The 20941-nt window shown below is 43.3% G+C and overlaps 2 protein-coding genes across 2 annotated transcripts; one reads left to right on the top strand and one right to left on the bottom strand.

Annotated features, from left to right (window-relative positions):
• Positions 1-1938: 1938 nt before the first annotated feature.
• On the bottom strand, positions 1939-5219 carry LOC311237021 (neurofilament light polypeptide-like; the record flags this gene model as incomplete). The annotated part of the gene is made up of 4 exons (XM_084324828.1): positions 1939-2384; positions 2496-2860; positions 3818-3942; positions 4173-5219. The coding sequence occupies 4 exons, from the start codon at positions 5217-5219 to the stop codon at positions 1939-1941; spliced, it is 1983 nt and encodes a 660-aa protein (XP_084180954.1).
• Positions 5220-10950: 5731 nt separating this feature from the next.
• On the top strand, positions 10951-14965 carry LOC311236578 (phosphoglycerate mutase 2-like). Its single transcript, XM_084324264.1, has 3 exons — positions 10951-11451; positions 12055-12235; positions 14417-14965. Exons 1-3 carry the CDS (start codon positions 11035-11037, stop codon positions 14584-14586), a joined length of 768 nt encoding a protein of 255 aa, XP_084180390.1. The 5' UTR covers positions 10951-11034; the 3' UTR covers positions 14587-14965.
• The last annotated feature ends 5976 nt before the right edge of the window (positions 14966-20941 follow it).

Genomic DNA, 20941 nt, shown 5'->3' with positions numbered 1-20941 from the left:
TGCACCTGGCCGAAAATATCATTGATGCCAAGACGAAACGTCGCATTTTGCTGCAATGGGTTGAGAGAAAATGGTGTTTTTTTCAATGTATATTTGGTTTATAAAACTGATATAAAGAGACACTTTAAGAGGGTAATATCATTATCATCACGGGATGATATTGACGGTGGTGGAACCAGTGGTTTCACAGGCACAGGCCGCGTCAGCGAGGGTGTTTGTTATGAATTCCTTGTAAGAACAAAGATAACAGAGCGAGGGAGAGGGGTGACCTCTTTAATGCAACAGTGAATGAGACGTTTTGAAGTGTGTGTAAAGGTTAAATGCGGTTGTCATGACAGCGCGTCGCCCTGACAACCAGAAGAGGGGCGGGGCTATCGTTTCTACGACGAAGATCTATAAGTCGAACAGTGTTTCCGGGTGTAAGGCAGACTAAAAATCTGACTGAGACTAAGAGGGAAGAGACCAAGATACTCTCTCCTCTCATCACAGAGAGAGGGGGGGGGGGGGGAGGATGCCACATCATCATTAGCTTCGGCTACCACGAGGATGGTCTTGGCTAACGAACAGGCCTGACCACTGTTGGACTGAGAGACAGAGGGACAATAGACTGGACTGAAAGATCATTAGATAGACTGAACACACCGAAAGGTCATTAGAATCTTCAAGGACAATACAATCTGTTAACATCTGAGCTGAGGTTTCTGTTTATCAAATAAAACCACGCTTTTCCTTGTAAGGTATTTCACGTTGTCGAAGTGTCGGATTCTTACGGAGGTGGAGAATTATTATGGTTTGCGGATTGTACTAACGGGGAGAGATAAGGATCTTATCTGCCAGTATAGGAGACGTCAGGACCATTAAAAGTACACAACGCAGAGGAATTGGACGGAGAGAGGATAACACAAGAGGACGTGATACTGGCCAGATTGATCAGGATCTAACAGTTAATCTATTATTGAATGCCTTCATTTGAACACTTAATTTGCACTATATATTAAAAGAGTGGGGCTCGCCTCGCATAGCCTAGTGGGTGTGTGTAATGTATATTGACAAAAAAGGAAAAAATTTGCGCGCTGCGGGCGTTATTGCCTCCCCTTCAGCGTACCCGCTGCCTATGACGTTATTATATCACTTATCTCCGCTACCCCAACTCTGACTGACTTCCCACGTCCCTGAAAATGTGTTGGACTATTTCAACAACTTCAGGGTAAGTGTTTGACAAATAAATTTTTCTGAGTAAGTAAAATAAGATTACATGATTACATACTTTCTCCAGGGGATATCTAAAGTAAATGTCACTCTATGTTAATTTGCTCAGTTGTGATATGAAGCAAGCAAAGCGCAGCAGTACATATACAACCAAGAACCAGCAAATGCTAACATACCATGTTGTGATGTGGTCTATTTCATTATTATGGCACTAGTAAAGGAATAAAGGGGTAGAATCTTTGACTCCTAGCACTATTTCCTACTCATCTGACTGATATACCAACAATTTACCCATTTGTGTCTGTTGTATCTCACATCATATAACAAAAATGCCATAAAACATTTATTTTAAACAAAATATATGTATTGGACCTGTTGACTTGACAACTCACAGTGATGAATGTAGTACATTCTTTGATCGAGACAAATTAATTTGTTCAACAAGTGTTTATTTAACCATCAGAAACCACACACTCACAGTTTCACATAAAGACACAGCACACAATTCTTTTCATAAGATTACGCTGCAGTGATTGTGTAACCATTTTATTGACTTCCCTGAAAGTTGGCAAGCAATTAACCTTGATTTGATACAGTCATTGATTCTATTAGACCATGTTGTACTGAGCACTGTGTTAACAAGCACACTTGATAAGGTAAATGCAGGTGTTACTGTATATGTAACTGGATGGTCTTGTTGTGACTGGAGGTTGTAATGAGTCTACCAGCTTACTTCTTACTCTTGGTCTTCTCAGTTTCATCTTTCTTCTTTTCTTCTGCAGCAGGCTTTTCAATCTTTACCTCGGGTTGGGCTTCCTTTCCCTCGTCCTTCTCTTCTTTGGTATCTGCTTTTTCATTCTTTTTGTCCTTCTTCTCGTCTTCTTTGTCGTCTTCTTTGTCGTCCTTCTCCTCGTCTTCCTTCTTGTCGTCTCCTTTGTCGTCTTTCTTCATATCAACGTTATCCTCTTTTTTCTCTTCACTCTTTGCTCCCTCTTCTTCATTCTCTTCCTCTTTCTCACCCTCATCTTTGTCGTCACCTCCTTCTTCCTTTTCTTCTCCTTCATCTGCCTCCTCCTTGCTTTCCTCAGCCTCCTCTCCCTCTCCTTTGTCCTCCTCTTTCTCTCCTTCGTCTTCAGCTGTTTCTGCATCTCCCTCCTTATCAGCATCATCACCGCCTGTATCAAAAGAAACAAAGATAATCTTTTGTTAGTGTCAGATGTCAACAAAGTTATTCAGACTATTTCCTCCTACAAATAAACATGTGTCATGAAGACAGAGGTGCTGACCTTCTTGTTCTCCTTTAGTCTCCTCTCCATCTTCCTTCTCCTCATCTCCTCCCTCCTTCTCCTCCTCACCTTCCCCCTTCTCTTCACCCTCTTCCTCCTTCTTCTCCTCCTCTCCCTCTTCCTCCTCTCCTCCCTCCTCCTTCTCCTCTTCCTCCTTTGCCTCCTCCTCCTCCTCTTCCTCAGGTGGGCTGGCCTCCTCCTGCTGTGCCTGGCTTGTGGAGATGAGGTAGGGGGCGCTAGAGCTCAGACTGCTGAAGAAGGGTCGGGCCAAGGAGGGTGTGGCCGATAGGGTGTGGCTGTACATACTGGACATGCCCCCAGCCACTCCCACACTGAAATGAGACTCCTCCCCCTCCAGCAGCTGCCTGCAAAGGTGGAGATCATAGGAGAGACAGATGCTGAACCAGGGGCGGACTTTCCTACAGGCGATATAGGCGGTCGCCTAGACTAGAGCGCCACCCAGAGGGGGGGCGCCAAAAAAAAATAATAATTATTTATTACATTTTTTTTTCTCTGTGCAGTTTTGGCGCCCCCCTCTATATCTGCAACCATTATTTTTACATAAAAGAAATTCTAACATAAGGGAAAATGAGCCAAAAATCTAAAACGGTCGGTCTCAGCTTTAGGTGTTCACAGTCAGAGCATGCTAGAGCGCTGTGCATTGATGGGTATCGGTCAAGTGTTTATAGAATTGAGCGTTGAGGAAAGAAATACTAACGTTAGAGAACTATGAAGAGGCAAAAGCCATAAAAAAAAATTACAAAAAAATAAAATTACAAAAAAAAATAAAAAATCTTTTCTTTTTTTGGGGGGGGGGGGGGCGCAGTGGTGAATCTCGCCTAGGGCGCCAAATGTGCTAGGTCCGCCCCTGTGCTGAACACTATAGTTAACAGTAGTAGTGGAGTCAAGTTTATTTGTATTGTCCATTATCATGGTTGCATGTCTCAGTGGGCTTCACAGGCCAACATAGGACCCATCATATCAAGCTTTACATACAGTAAAATAGTAATTATTCATTATTAGCTTTGTTGTTAACACTTGAGACAGAATCCTTGAGACAGATTAGAAAAATGTAGTATTTTTCCACATTCGATAGTCAATGGATATGAATGGATATGATCACCTGCTATCACGTTATTACAGTGAAACATAGTTGTTAGATACAGTAAACATTTTGATAATGAATGGAATTCATTAGGCACCTGTTATCATGTTAGTACAGTGAAACATAGTGTCATTATTGCATTTCTTAGATTGCAATCATCAATAATGCCAATATCTCTCAAAATAACTTTAGCAGTCCTTCATTCCATGCCTCTTACCTATATGCAGCGATCTCAATGTCCAGGGCCATCTTAACATTGAGAAGGTCCTGATATTCCTTCAGGTAATGGGCCATCTCCTGCTTGGTGCCTCCTAGTTCATTCTCCAGCTGACCAATGGTCTCCTATATAGTAGGAATTAGAATATGTAATTTTTTAATAAAACATTACAATTAAAAAAGAATAAGAATAATAAGAATACTTTAGGTAATTGATTTTAGAAATGTTGTTACCAAATATACATTATTATTTGTATGACGATCATGAAAGGTTCCTATTTTACATTCTAAATGCTAATTGAAAAACACCAAAAGTACACATAATGCAGTCATGCACCTGCAGTACCACTACTGACCTGCATGTCGATGACCTCTGCGCTCTGCTTGTCTTCTACATCATGTAGCTGTTTCTCCAGAGACTCGTTGAGACCTCTGCAAGCATCGATCTCCAGGAGACAGGACTGAAGCTGACGCCGGAATTCTCCAGCCTCATCCTTGGATCTTTTAACAGTGTCAGTGTGCTGGGAAACACTCTCTGTCAGGGAACCCACCTTCCCTCTGAACCATTCTTCAGCAGACTGCATGTTCCTGCCTGCCAGCCTCTCATATTGGGACCGGATGTCCTTCAGAGCCCCAGAGAGGTCTGGTGCAGTGGCCTTAGTCTCCACCGCCACCTGAGCCCCCAGCCTAACTTGGGCCTGGAGCTCCACCACCTCCCCCTCATGGATCCTCTTGAGGAACGTCAGCTCGTCCAGCAGACTCTCCACCCTCTTCTCCGTCTCAGCCCTGGCTAAGGCAGCATCGTCTGCCCCACGTCGGCCCTCCATCAGCCGGCCCTCTGCCTCCTCTCGAGCCAGTATCTCTTCCTCATAGTGGGCCTGCAAGGTGCTGAGAGTCTGCTCCATGTGCTCCCTCTGTCCTAGGGCTGCCTGCTGCTCAGCCCTGGCCTCATCCACAGCGCCCCTCAGGGCCCGGGCCTCCTGCTCGTACAGCGCCCGCAGGCAGGATGGCTCAGTGTGCCTCTGCCTGAGCACCAGGAGTTCTGCCTCCAGGGCCCGGTTCTGCTGTTCCAGGTCCCGCACACGCTCAATGAATCCGGCGAAGCGGTCATTGAGGCCCTGCAGCTGGGCACGCTCTTGGGTACGCACGGTGCGGAACTCAGAGCTGATCTGGGCCGCCTGGCTGAGCTGCAGCTCCACGGAGGAGGAGGAGGCCCGTGAGGAGGAGAGCAGCGCCCGGCCGGGAGAGGAGTACTGCAGACGGGAGGAGGAGAGGGGGGAGGTGTGGGAGGAGTAGGCCGAGTGGGTCATCCCCCTGGTCCCCACAGCTCGGGGGGTGGCCTCTACATACCATCGTCGGTATGAGGAGGTGGCGTAGTAGGGGTCATAACCGATGCTGCTCATGGCTGTGTGTGATGTGAGGATAGGCTGCTCTCCTTCTCCTCTCTGTCTGGATGTGAAGTTGTGTGAGGAGCTCAAGTTGAAGCCAGAACTGTTCGCTGCTGCAGTGGCTCCTGCTTATATAGGAGGAGGAGGAACTCTGACGCAAGAGTTTTAGCCAAACACTGACAATGCAGGATCGGTAGGCTTACCCTGCAATAGAGAGGGAAGAGAGGGAGAGGGGGGGGGGGGGGGGGGGTGCAGACGAGGGAGAGACAAAGAGAGAAATGCAGAAAGGCAGAGAAGAGGTACAAATGATAAAGTAGCCATAGAGGAGAGGAGAAGCTGTTCGCACTGTTAGGAAATAGGTTGCCATATGTTTCCGTTTGTCTTGTCTTGTATTTGGCAAGGATAGCAACCATAACCACAACATGTCCATTCTGATGCTAAGGGAACTTTCTTAAAGTTATAGATAAACTCTCAGCCAGCTGGGGATGTTTTGAGCACGAAGGGCTTCAAAATTCTGTGGTTGGAACTGATTTGAATGCAGATCCTGCCATCCTCTCTGCAGGAGGAGAGAGGGATGTCCTTGATTTTACAGTACAGAGACACACACGCCGCTTGGTTGTACTGTGACACAGCATCTCCCCCTACTGGCAGAGAAGAGAACTGCACACATGACCTCAGATGCCCTGCAATGATACAGAAATGGAAACATAAACCCCTTTCACACATGCACTGGACTTAAAGTTAAAGTTTAAAGCAGTCATATGGCTCAAAGTCATTTGATGTTCTGAGTAATGCAATGTAACATGTTTATTTCACGAGCCTTTCGTCTGACGTTTACCGGAACACGCCAACATTTTGGGAAATCAGCTTACCGTCTTCTCCAGAGAGAGACAAGAAGATAGATACCAGTTTCCTCTCTGTGCGTTCAGTAGAAAGCTATCTGGCTGCATGTTAGCCTAGCTTAGCACAATGAATGGAAGCGGACAGTGCCGGTTAGCCTTCGGGAGAGGTGTTAGTTAGACAATGCCTAGGCTAACTGGGACTGTCCGATTCCATTCATTGTGCTAAGCTAGGCTAACGTGCAGCTAGATAGCTTTCTACTGAACGCACAGAGAGGAAACTGGTATCTATCTTCTTGTCTCTCTCTGGAGAAGACGATAAGCTAATTTCCCCAAATGTTGGCGTGCTCCTTTAAAGGCCCAATCAGTCATCCAAACAGATACAAATGGTTAGCCCAACCACACAAAGAATGACTTACACTAGAGTGAACAGGTAGCATAAATATAAAAAGCATATACTTTTTTGCCTGTAAAAGGTTTGTTTATATTGGAAATGTTTATAAATATGGAAATAGAACAGACCTATATTCTGAGAAAGTTTAAAAAAGCGTATTTTCCATCTACTGATCAATAACAGAGACCCCACGTGTATAGGCTACAAAAATAAATCACGCATTGAGCCTTTAAGTGGCTCGTGAGCTACACCTCGTCAATGATACATGAGAAAGAAGGAGGATGATCTCAGTCAGTCGCGTGGGATGTTTCAATCTGTTGGATTTGTTCGTATTCACTGAGAGACAGAGGAAACTTGGCAGTTCATAATAAAAAATGCAAATTGTTCATTATGCTGTTCTTTCTAACAACATCTACAACAGCATCTAAAACAATATATTTATATGTATATTTATATATTGGAAGAGTATATTTATGAGACAGTATATTTTGTACATACTGTATGTAGCGGTTGTGACAACGTCACCTCAAACTTCGAACGCCGCGGGCAACAACACAGACCGCTATACCAAGAGGTGAATTCACTTCTTTGTACCGTGTCTATGCGTCTTTTGAGGATGTGAGAGTGAGGTTAACCCATAGCACCGCTGCTCACCCCAGCCCTTCGTGACTGTGCTTCACTATACCATCCTGGCACCGCTACTCACCCCAGCCCTTCTTGACTGCGCTTCACGATACCATCCGTTACACTCACCCTCCTTAAACTCACTCCACTCCACCCAAGGCATCCGGGTCAGTCGGCACCATTGTAACGGTTGTGACAACGTCACCTCAAACTTCGATGCCCCGAGGGAGTTCCGAGGGAGTTTCAAACCCGGGTCTCCCACGCCGCGGGCAACAACGCAGACCGCTATACCACAAAATGTATTTTAAATTTTTTACTTCACTGTTTAACTTGACTTTAACTTCATAGTTACCTTGTTTTCTTTTTTGAACAAATGTTTTTTATTTTCCCTTTTTTTACATGAAACAAGACAAACAATACAGTAACAGTAATAATCAACGATAAATCACAGAAATAATAATAACAATAATGACAGTCCAGTAATTAAATCAGAATGAAAGTAAAAAGAATAAATACAATACATGTGCTCTTGCTTAAAGTCTATTTGTTGTATTGCACTGTATTGCACACTACTACGGTTGAGGAGCCAAGGCAAACAAGCATCTCACGTTTTCGGAACTATGTAGGCCTATATTTTAAAAGCTGTGACAATAAAGGAATCTGAATCTGAATCTGTTCTGTGTTCTTGTGCACTGCGCAGTAAGTGACATTCTGGTGTATTCCCCTACATTGATGAATAAAGTGATTCAGATTTTCTTTTTTATGTTCCTGTATTTCTATGGGATGGCCTGTAGATCTCCATCAGTCAGGAGGACAGCAGTTAGGATTGGAGTTGAAGCTCACATTGTCCTGTTAATTCCCCGACAAGAGAAGCAGTCCTCCCTTCCTCTCTTCTTTCAGCTGCAGCATGCAGACCATGACAGCTCAATAACACTCAGGTGCTCACACACTCTTCTTCCCCTTCCTGTGTGTGTGTGTGTGTGTGTGTGTGTGTGTGTGTGTGTGTGTGTGTGTGTGTGTGTGTGTGTGTGTGTGTGTGTGTGTGTGTGTGTGTGTGTGTGTGTGTGTTTCATCAGGCTTTTTGACCACAGTGCAAATCTCACATCCTCCGCATTTAGTACAACTGTGTTGCAGTGATGCAAATATATTTTCATGGTAGTCTCTGTGCATGTGTGTGTGCGTGCGTGCATGCGTGTGTGCGTGTTTGTGTGTTTGTGTGCGTGCGTGTATGCACTGTGCGTGTGTGTGTGTGTGTGTGTGTGTGTGTGTGTGTGTGTGTGTGTGTGTGTGTGTGTGTGTGTGTGTGTGTGTGTGTGTGTGTGTGTGTGTGTGTGTGTGTGTGTGTGTGTGTGTGTGTGTTTAGTTTCTATAGTTTGCTGATGCAGCAAAGTCCCACCATGTTTGGGAAGAAGATAGGAAGAAGTTTAGGAAGAAGTAATAGTCCAGTATAACATGAGGGAGGCGAGGGGTTTAGTTAGGTACTGTAGGTGAGAACTGGAACACTGACTGGAACACTGCTGCAAGCTGAGTCATCCTTATAGTCCTGCTCCCCCTCCTCCCCACCACCATCACTGTCTTTCCTCTCTCCACCTCTTCTCATCTCACACTTTCCTCCCATCTATCTATCTATCTATCTATCTATCTATCTATCTATCTATCTATCTATCTATCTATCTATCTATCTATCTATCTATCTATCTATATATCTATCTATCTATCTATCTATCTATCTATCTATCTATCTATCTATCTATCTATCTATCTATCTATCTATATATCTATCTATCTATCTATCTATCTATCTATCTATCTATCTATCTATCTATCTATCTATCTATCTATCTATCTATCTATCTATCTATCTATCTATCTATCTATCTATCTATCTATCTATCTATCTATCTATCTATCTATCTATCTATCTATCTATCTATCTATCTATCTATCTATCTATCTATCTATCTATCTATCTATCTATCTATCTATCTATCTATCTATCTATCTATCTATCTATCTATCTATCTACTGTATCTATCTAACTATCTTACTGCATCTCTCCTATTCTCGCCCTGTTTGTGAGGTCTCTATTTCTCTGTAATGCAATAACTCTACCTCTTTGTGTGAGCAAATGATACAGGCTGGCCTTATGCCTGCACATCTGTCTGTCTGTCTGTCTGTCTGTCTGTCTGTCTGTCTGTCTGTCTGTCTGTCTGTCTGTCTGTCTGTCTGTCTGTCTGTCTGTCTGTCTGTCTGTCTGTCTGTCTGTCTGTCTGTCTGTCTGTCTGTCTGTCTGTCTGTCTGTCTGTCTGTCTGTATGTCTGTCTGTCTGTCTGTCTGTCTGTCTGTCTGTCTGTCTGTCTGTCTATCTATCTTACTGCATGTCTCCTAGTCTCTCCCTGTTTGTGAGATCTCTATTTCTCTGTAATGCAATAACTTTACTCTTTGCGTGAGCAAATGGTACAGGCTGGCCTTATGCCTGCAGCTGTCCCGTTAAATTAGTCTTAGGGATATTTATTTTCTCTTTTGATCAATATATGTCTCAAATTGTAATTGGTCGCAGGCATTGGGGTATTGACTCTGCATTCTGAGCTCATATTAGGCACTCTGAGCTACTTTCAATGCTTATTCAGCACTTGTACCCAGGGGTACGGTGAGGTGAGTTTCAGTGGGTCTCTCAGGCAGTAGAGTCTGTGTCTGTTAGGACAGAATGAGAGGAGCCCCTAAATAGAACGTCCAGTGACTGCAAATGTCTGTGATGTTAAAAGAACACGCCAACATTTGGAGAAATTCGCTTATCGTCTTCTCCAGAGAGAGACAAGAAGATAGATACCAGTTTTCTCTCTGTATGTTCAATAGAAAGCTATCTGGCTGCACGTTAGCCCACGTTAGCCACAAAGAATGGAAGGCCGGTTAGCCTAGGCATTGTCCAACTAACACCTCTCCCGAAGGCTAACCGGCCATGTCTGCTTCCATTCATTGTGCTAAGCTAACATGCAGCCAGATAGCTTTCTACTGAACGCACAGAGAGGAAACTGGTATCTATCTCCTTGTCTCTCTCTCTGGAGAAGACGTAAGCTAATGCTGTGCAGTCTGCCACTTAGCTGATATTGTCGCCGTACATGTGTGTGCAGATGCTACACTTTAGACGACATGGCATGCCATTATTTACTGTAAACCAACCGTTGTGAAAGGAGTCGCCAGGTTTAACCCTGCGAGAAAGTCTCAAGACACCCCAGGCTTGAAAAGGGAAAACACTGTTATACAGCATAAGATACATCATGAGTCTGTGTTCTGTGTACAGTGATGTAATGCGTACAATAGAGAGAGTGAGACAGTGTATGGATCTGTGCATGTGTTTGATAGGATAACTTGTGTGCACATGTGATAAGTGCAATATGATACTACACTGTCTTTCAGCAGTGTTTTGGCAACAGACCTGTGCTCGAGAGCATTCGTGAGTGGCTCAACCTGAAGAACACATTTATTACTGTTCTATCTTACATATACGGTTTCCTAAACATACAACGGGTCTGCACTGTGTTATGTGCTATATTGTCTCTCATTGATGAAGTTGTTCCTCTCTGAAGCTAACTCTGATCTTTGCACTTTTATTGCACCCCCCCCGCCCCCCCCCCCCCCCCCCCCCCTCAGTTTAAAAGTCATGTTGCTATTCTTGGCTCAATCCCCGACCTCTGCCCTTCCCCGCCAGCCAGGACGCGTCCCGCCGGCTGACCACAGGGCCCATCTCGTTGGCTGAGCCTGGCTGTCCATCAGAGGGTGAGGCCTCCACATTGGTGGCCACTCACGAAGGCCCGTCTGCTTCTCACGACCACATGCCTGGCTGCTATAAAAAGAGTGTGGCATGTGAGCGCAGTGCTCGCTATATCGTTCAGTACGTGTCTGTGCACCACTTGGGAGGACTGTGTTTGGTCAAGTGTCAACTTCAACAGCCACAGGGAAAAACACTATTAAAATGGCTGGAGTCCATCGTCTGGTTATCGTCCGCCACGGCGAGAGTTGCTGGAACCAGGAGAACCGCTTCTGCGGCTGGTTCGACGCCGAGCTCAGCGAGAAGGGTCGGGAGGAGGCCAAGCGCGGCGCCTTGGCCATCAAGGAGGCCGGCATGAAGTTCGACGTGTGCCACACGTCCGTGCTGAAGCGCGCCGTCAAGACCCTGTGGACCATCCTGGAGGGCACGGACCAGATGTGGGTGCCCGTCCACCGCACCTGGCGCCTGAACGAGCGCCACTACGGCGGCCTGACTGGCCTCAACAAGGCCGAGACGGCGGAGAAGCACGGCGAGGAGCAGGTGAAGATCTGGCGTCGCTCCTTCGACACCCCCCCTCCTCCCATGGAGAAGGACCACGCGTACCACACGATCATCAGCGAGGTGAGGCCGCTCTCTGACCCTCTCCAATAGGTTGTGTACGTGGTGCGAGACGCGAACGTGACACCGACTCTGTCGATCCTCGTCCGCGTCTGAATCTTGACTCTGAAGGATAAAAGATCTCTGATCTTTAAAACTAGCAAAGTTTTAAATCGACTTTTGAATGGAGACTACAAATAATGAATAATTGCTCGTTATTCCTTGAAATGTTTTAAATTAGTACACTCATTTGAGTAGTGGAAAAGGGGTAGGATTTAAATAAGTGTATACTTCTTCCTACTCCTTCTCGAACATGTAAATCGAGTTATGTTTTGCTTTTGTTTAGTTATTTATTTTGTGTGAGTTATGTTTTGATTTTGTTTAGTCATTTATTTTGTTTGTATTCATTTACATGTTCGAAATAAAGATTTCAAATAACTATTTCAAAAGAGTCTAAATCAAAAGAACTATCCGTGTATGATGTATGTGTTATATTTGCCATATTGTAGATCACAATAAGTGCAGTATGAGTTTTCAGTGGCTTCACAGCCTGTTATGTAATACTTGTCAGCAGCTGCTGGTTGTGGTAACAGACCCTGTGTACACTCTGTCGTTCCTCCCCACCAGTCAAGGCGCTACAAGGGACTGAAGGCTGGTGAGCTGCCCACCTGCGAGTCCCTGAAGGACACCATCGCCCGCGCCCTGCCTTACTGGAACGACGTCATCGCCCCAGAGATCAGGGCCGGAAAGAATGTCATCATTGCTGCCCATGGCAACAGTCTCCGTGGCATCGTCAAGCACTTGGAGGGTATGCATTATGGGATGTTGGCGAGACTGAAGGAGAGAAGAAGACAGGGATATTCAACGTTTTTAACACAGTTTCAGGAGGACTCGTGACCAACGACCACACGACTTACATGGGTCGTCAACCCACTTACAGTATTTATCTTCCGTGCCGAGAGCAAGACTTCACACCCAACATTCTCAAGTGGGCCAATTAGCAACACACACACACACACACACACACACACACACACACACACACACACAGACACACACACCACCACCAAACTCACTATTTCCTTTTGATTGCTCCCAGCTGCTCCCTATCATTTAATCCGAGATGGTATATAACCCTGTCTCACCATGTGTTCCACTGTCAGTTCCACAAGCTTCTCAAGCTTCACACAAGCTGTGTGTACTTTGAGATGATAGGGCACCAAAGGTCAAAGGTCAGAGGATGTTTGTTTTAAGAATGTCCTGTATGATGGTACCCCAGGAATGGCCACAAGTACAACACAGGAAACACAGAGCAACAGTGATGGAAATGAGCTATTTCTTAGTATAGTAAGTATTTGTACTCAAGTACCAAGTAAAAATCAGAGGTACTTTACTTGAGTATGGAAACTTTGTACTTTTACTCCACTACATTTCAAAGGAAATATTGTATTTTTTTTTACTCCACTACATTCATCTGAACCCGTCAGTTACTAGTTACTTTGAAGAAAAAGATTTTGCATAGAAAACATGGTAAGGATTTATAAAGATCTAATTTGAAGCCTGTCAACTTCAAGAGGACATAATCAGAGTAGCATAACTGGACCACATACGACTTTAACACAACCTGGTCAGTGGTTTGAGGTTTAAACACTCCCAAGCATTGGAATACACAAACATCATGTAGAATGCATACTTTAACTTTTTACACGTTAGTACATTCAATATAAAAAAAAACTACAGTATCTTATTTTACTTAAGTAGAATCTTGAATGAGAACTTTTACTTTTACCAGAGTACTATTTTATCTTGGTATTTCTACTTTTACTCAAGTAAAAGTCCAAACTGTATACGTCTTCCACCGCTGCAGAGCAAAGGATGCACAACTACTCTGCAAAGTACTGAGAACCCACACTAACAAACCAGTTAGCAATGTAATTATAGCAATTATAGCAAATCAGTGAGGTACACAGAAGGTTTTTAGGTTACAAATAGTTTGTAAACAACATCAAATCCCATTGGCATAGTATTATTGGCACAATATAACACACACATGTCATACAAATGTACGTGTGCCCACACACACACACACACACATTCCCAGATTACAGTCTAAAAATACCTGGGTGTCCCGCGCACCAGAGCCCAGAGACAGTGGAAAAGGCCAAGAGCTTGGTTCCCGTTACAGGCGTGACCTTTCTGCAGAAAGGTCGTACATTCTCTTGGGGTGGCAGGACGTGGACATGGCGGTGATACAGGCGGAGGCTAGAGGTCAGAGGGAAAGGTCATGGCTGTGGACTGGGAACAAGCGACTAAACCTTGTTCCCCTGAAAGAGGAGCACACATGACCCCCACCTTCGCCAAAGGTCAAGTGACCACGTTGATATTAGGAGTAATGTGCTGATGCTACGCGACGACCTCATAACTCCAATTAGGCCGTTCATTTTGAAAGACTTGCTCCTATTTTGTTGCAAGGCGGGTTTCAGGGCTGTAGTAAGGCCTGGAAAGAACACTTTCAAACGCCATTGTATATTTTCACACATGGAATGTTGGGAACATTGTAAATGTCCTGAAAAGCGGACTTTTTGGAGATACAAGGTTTTTTTGTGACACCAGCTAATGGTTCCCGATGAACTCATTCAACAGCTTTCAAGTTCAAAGTTAGTACGTTTCATTCCTAAGGAAATCCCTCAAGGGAAGGAACAGTATATTACACCTAAATCCATCTGTATCCAATTCACATAAAACATAATCCACATAACGGTTCAAAATGAGTCTTTTTCACTTGGGGATACCGTATTACATAAGATCAATGGCGTCTGCCTGCCTGTAAACTCAGGCTGAGTTCCCCATGACTTAACACTAGCAGCACTGTGTTGTTTGCACCTGTTCTCGTCTTATGTGCCTATAGCGAGACTTATCTCGTCTGTCGGTCTGACCTTCTGCCCGCCTGTCTGTGTGTCCATCTGCCTCGTCCGTCTGTCCCTTCCAGGTATGTCCGACGCTGCCATCATGGAGCTGAACCTGCCCACGGGAATCCCCATTGTGTACGAGCTCGACGCAGACCTGAAGCCCGTCAAGCCCATGCAGTTCCTGGGCGACGAGGAGACCGTCAAGAAGGCCATGGAGGCCGTGGCCGCCCAGGGCAAGGCCAAGAAGTAAGCCTGCCCCCCCTCCCCCCCCCGGAGAGCTCCGCAAGGAGGCAAAGACAAAGAGACTGCTCCCCCGTAACCCTAAATACCTCCATCCTCCCCCACCCCCGATCCACCCTCACCTGGAAGCCATTCCATGATCCCAGGACGTTATGCTGCTCCCATTCGAGAGAGAGAAAGGCAGTGTGTGGCTCACTATCCCCTTGTTTGATAAAAGATTACAGTATAAACGTTGTCTTAGATATGGGATCAGATAGATAACCTGTCAATCAAAGCAGGGGGCCCTAGTGCCGCCTCTTGTCAACTCACTCAAACACCCCCCACGCACTAATGTGGAGGGAAACACAGCCTGTTTGCGATTGGACAGCTGAGGGCACCACCGCTCTGACACAACCAATAAAGAACCTTTTTGTGTATGTCTTTGTTTCTCCCTTTATCAACCCCCGATTCTAACGCGTCCTCTCTCTCTGCTCCGTTCACATCTTTCTCTCCCGCTCTACTCATATTGCATCGTCATCCCCATCACCTCCTTCCACTCCTCCATTACTCGCTCTCGCTCTCATCTGTAATTCAGTGGTTTCAGCACAGCGCGGGGGTGCTGTGTAATCCTATCTGGCGAGAGAGAGAGAGAGAGAGAGGGAGGGAGGGAGGGAGGGAGGGAGGGAGAAAGAGAGGTAGAGGTCACAGGGTCCATCCTGGCACTGTTCCTGTGGTGCAGGAGAGGCTTGGCTGACCGTCCCTCTCCTCCTCTTCAGACATGGCAAACTGAGCGTGGCAGAGGGCCGTGTGTGTGTGTGTGTGTGTGTGTGCGTGTGTGTGTGTGTGCGTGCGTGTGTGTGTGTGTGTGTGTGTGTGCGTGCGCGTGCGTGTGCAATTACATAATCTGAGAACCAATCATAATCAATCAGTGCTGCTAATTGAAAAAGTTTCCATTGCCTCATAGAACAGATAAAGTGCTGCGTCCATCAACTGTGTTGTTGTGACAGGGGGTCAGAGGAGGCGTCGGCACTAAAGGAAATTGCCTCAGAGAGGTGCCGCACTGGGTCAAAGGATAGGGCTAATATTAGATTCGATTAGATTAGATTCAAATGTATTGCCATTATACAGCACAAGTACAGTACAGTGACTGTCCAGTTTACTGAAAAGGAAGTCCATGGTAGAGGTTGGCAGCTGACTTTCAATTTACAATCAGAGTGCCTCGGATTATTCTTCAGACTGCCAACCTCTACCGTGGACTTCCTTTTAAGTAAACTAGTCACGGTCACTCTATTCAATCTTGCCTTTTGATTTAATTGAACAAAGATAACATTATACACCTACGCATCTGGTGCAATAGTTTATCAAATGTGCTTTTGTTAGAGTTTGGACTCTCAAACCAGCTGGGTCATTAAAATAAAGCATCTATTATTTGGGTGTGTGTATGAGGGAGGGACAGGCCTGAATAAATTGTTTAAATTGTTTTTAATAAAAGCAAATTGTCTAAAGTAGGTTTTGAAAAGGTACACTTCAAGCGTAGAATGTCTCACTAAAATATGAGGAATATAGGAATATAAAATATTTTCTCAATCTTATGTCAGAACTAGCCAAATCGTTAGCCTAATTTAACCTTGTTGTCTGTAAATTGTAAAAAAAAAAAAAAGTTAAATACATCATCATCATCATGCAATCAAAATATAACAAAATATAACAAAAATCTGTTTTAAAAAAGATCCACTGAATGACATTCCCAGTTTAAAATGTCAATATGTTTGTAAGACCCTGAACATTAATAAAACAAGCCAGAGCTGGTGACGGAAAGTAGCCAGCGATTACCTCGGGTTCATCTATGTTTCAGTCCAACCCACACATCAGACCAAAACAAATTCTTTTTTTTACAAAGTACAAAGTGCAGTACCAAGTAGTACAAAGTGCAGTACCAAGTAGTAGTACAAAGTGCAGTACCAAGATGGCCTTTTTACCTAGAGGTCACTGGTGGCATTCTACCTATTGTTTCACCCTATGTTTCCTCTGTCATTATGTGCCCTCAATACTTTTGCTTGTGTGTGCAATTTCAGATCCAATTTTCCCTCTGCCCTCTGTCAATTATTTTGCGGGAAGATATAGCATTGTGTCGAGGGAACATTGTGTTGAGGGAACATTGTGTTAAGGGAACGATGTATTGAGTGAATAATGGGTTGAGGAAGCATAGATTTAGTTTAGTTTAGTTTAGTTTATTAGGATCCCCAATTAGCTATACAGCATTGTAGCTATTCGTTCAGGGGTCCACAAAACAACATACATTGTGACTGTGCAACATAATACTTCATCATATAACATGACATTATGTGACCGATCGTCACCTTCTGCGTTGTGTTAGTTTTTTGATGCCCGAGGGAGTTTCGAACCCGGGTCAGCCGCACTGCGGGCGACAACATAGACCGCTATATCAAGAGGTGAATTCACCAATGTGTCTTTTTTTTAAGAGGAATTGAGTTTAACTCGCAGTACCGCTTACTGCCACAGTCACTTCACAACACACGTCCATCATGACTGTGGTTATTACTCACGGACCTCCGTACCAATTACAAGTAAACAGGACAAAGGACTAGTATACACACACACACAGACATAATACTTACATCATAATATATAATGTTAGAAGTCATCAGAACAAAGGACTAGAGACATGGACTAGTACACTACACACACAAGACAAGCTCCAATATACAATAATCCAATATAATGAATAATGTGAAATAGCTAATAGATAGATAGATGATCCCCACACGGACAATGTAATAGTTGAGCAAGCATTTTTGCAGGCTAATCTGGCCTGTTAATCTATGAACTGTGTCATCTAACATTAAATAGCAGCTATGACCCATTCTTCTCCAAATTCCCAAATTAAGAAATGTGTATGCGATAAGCGTGTATGCGTGTAAAGGCCCAATCCGTGGTCCAAACGTAAACAAATAGGAAACCAACAAAAAATATAAATAGGAATGGAGACATGCAGCTCTTACGAACAGATAAATGTATTATGTAGTGTGTGGTTGTAAAAGATGTGTTTATGTTGGTAGAATGTGTAAACATATTGGAGTAAAAATATAGTCCTATCTATAAATATATAGATATAGTAACTTATTACACTGTGGATTTCTCCAGACCTCTCTTAGCTTATAGCTGAGGTGTGGCCAGCAATACAACCACTCCCCTATCCCCACTCAAATACAACCCACACATTAGACCAAAATAAAATATTTGAACAAATTGTGATACCAAGCAGGGATTGTTTGCCTAGAAGTTGCTGTTGGACGGCATAACAGATCCCTCTTGTTCAGTACTATCTCTGTATGGGAGGCCTCTGCCACAGTATTGGATGACTTTGATGACCTAAATGTACGGTGGGTATCTGTTCTGCATCAACATCAATAGGCTGGATGTGTACTAGCTAAATATAACTCCTAGGAAAGGGAATAAAAAAAAGTCTGGCATTGCTGAGGCACTGGATGCATTTGAATGAATGAATAGTTTATTTCGAACAATACATATAAACAATAACAATGTAAAAAAGAAAGAAGATAATTTGCTGTGAAAAGAAAAGAAAATAATAAATAATAAAATAAATGAAATAATAAACAAAAAGGAATCCGAAAAGGAATAGGAAAGGAAGAAACAATATCTATTTAAAGAGATATTTCACTTTCATAGATGTTGCCATTTTCAAATGATCAGTCAAATAAATATTTCTTACTTTGGGTGTAGTTTGACCAACTTTCAACTTTTCACAGAATGTTTAGAATCTTTCTTTCAGCAAGACAGCACATAACTATAGGAACCACTCCCCAGACATTCCACACAAGGCAAAGATAGACAGCACACTCAAACCTACAACACATTTACAGGATCTGCTTTTATTTTTCCAACTGATAATACATTTGTAAACACACATCAAATGCCAAAACAAAACATACTGTTTTATTGAAATATGCACAGTAGTAGTTTGTTTATACTTCAGATATTTAGACAAGGCCCCTAATTGATGGGATGGAATCACCCATGAATGGGTGTAAATGGGAAACCTGACATCTGGTAATGATGGTGTTGACAGGAGACAACAGTATATCTTGATGCATGAATGAATGAATGAATGAATGAATGAATGAATGAATGAATGAATGAATGAATGAATGAATGAATGAATGAATGAATGAATGAATGAATGAATGAATGAATGAATGAAAACTTTATTCAAGAGGTTGCAGAATGGGTACAATACAGTACGGCTCACTTACATAGAGGTAAGACTGCTAAGTTATACTAAAGTGAAATATCCCTTTAAATTAGTCAAGTAGTCATGTGGAAGACAAGACAGCTGGATCTGTAGCCAGTCTGATGGGAGAGGGGACAACATGCAGAGATATCTCAGAAGACCATGTTGGCGGTAAGAAAACCTAAATATTTTATGCTACTCTCTTACAAAGTTTTAAAAATGTCAAATAACATTCTAAAAGGACCCAAATGTATTTCCTGTTGCAATGTTTGCTAATGCAATAGTTGCCAGGGAATACATTTGGGTCCAAACTGTTCCCTAGCAACATGATTCTAGTGAAACCGTTAAACATCCCACATGATTGGGATCAAACACAGAAACGTCATATGCTCACCGTGACGATTGACGATTAGCAAATCTCAGTGCAATGGTGACCCCATGTGGTCACCAATAGACATTACACACTGACTTTCTTTCCGAAGAGGGAAGGCAGGAGAAGACCAGACTACAGACAGCTGTACCCTGTTGATTGATTGATTGAAAACTTTATTAACAGATTGCAGAATGGGTACAATACAGTACAGCTCAATACACACAATTGTTAAGGGGATGCAGACCAGAGAAAGACTTTCGTCTTGTTTACATCAGGGTCCCCCATTTTCAATTCATCATAACATATGACATACAGATAGACAGTACTGTTACATCTAGACATTTATGACATACCAGATCTACAAATATACAGTACTGTTTAAGAGTACAAAAAGAGTCTATAAAGAGAGTATATAATTTGAGGGGGAAGAAACTGTACATTGGAGGAGGTTGGGTGGTGGTCCACCAGTCACCTCTCACTTTACCATGACTGCACATAAACCTGGCACACAACATACTTGTTCACATATATCATTTTTCTTTCACTCTAAAGGAAATATGTCTCACATACAGTAGACCCCCCAGTACTTTGAGGAGACGAAGATGGGAGGCCCGTCTGTGGACCTGATGATGAGTACCAGTCTTCTCCTCAGACATATAAAATCAGTTTTTCACATTAGGATCTAACATCCCAACAGGCCACCTTGTTTATGGTTTGATTCAGTTTTAGTAGAATGTGAAAGACATTAATGATGTGACATACTATAAAATCTGTTTATTTACAGTGCAATGAAATAGTTCTGGATTTGTACAGTATAATCTTTACCTTCTGTTTGGTATCCACAGTTTAAAACCTGACAGTCTTCCCTCTTGTCTGACACCCACTCTTAATGGTTTATATGGTATATATCAGTAAAACACAATGGGTTTGATAAGCGATTGTTTTGATAAGGACCCCACAGAGATGCAAATATTCGATTAGAATCCAGGTACTTTCTGTGTGGAGTTGGCATGTTCTCCCTGCCCTGTGTCTTTGTGGGTTTCCTCCAGTTTCCTCCCTGCAACTGACTGTGGCGTTTTACAGTTCAGACCGATCTGATACAGTAGCTCTGACTGTGGGGTTTTACAGTTCAAACATACACAGCCTCCATCAGAGGAGAGGATAAAGGCTCTGTCGGGCAGCTGACCATATTTCCTCCATCACACACAGATGACCAGATACACATTATTCCACACAGGTTCAAGTTGAAGAAGTTTAATTTGAATGTACTGAATAATACAGGTACTTAAATGAATGTTCAATTCATCAAGACATTTATAGACATACAAATATATAGTACTATACAATAAAAGAGAATGTGAAGTTGAACACCTTGTGAGAATGGTTCATGTTTAACATAACTTTAACATTAGTTCAACATTAATAAAGTAGTCAAAACGTGGGCCAAAATAATAGCAACTTCACATTCACATAGCGTTAGTTGGGTGTTTACAGGTAATATTAGCTAACGTGCGTTAGCTAGCTAACGTTAGGTTAGTGCAGAACTAGCCCCCAGCAGTGCAGTTGCAATCCCGGAGTGTGCGTTAGCTAACGTTAGCTCACCACTAAAGCAGATTTCAGACAGAAAATAGGCCCTAATGTCCAAAATAGCGAAGGTGCCCCGGCCTAAGGTACTTACATTTTCACTGAAAGACATATTTGGTTATTTTTCAACGAAGAAGAATGTATGTTAAACCAGAG

The sequence above is a fragment of the Notolepis coatsorum genome, assembly GCF_963971535.1.
Source record: "Notolepis coatsorum genome assembly, chromosome: 11".
NCBI lineage: Eukaryota > Metazoa > Chordata > Actinopteri > Aulopiformes > Paralepididae > Notolepis > Notolepis coatsorum.
Note: the sequence above shows the minus strand (reverse complement) of the source record. Positions and strands in the feature narration are given on the sequence as shown.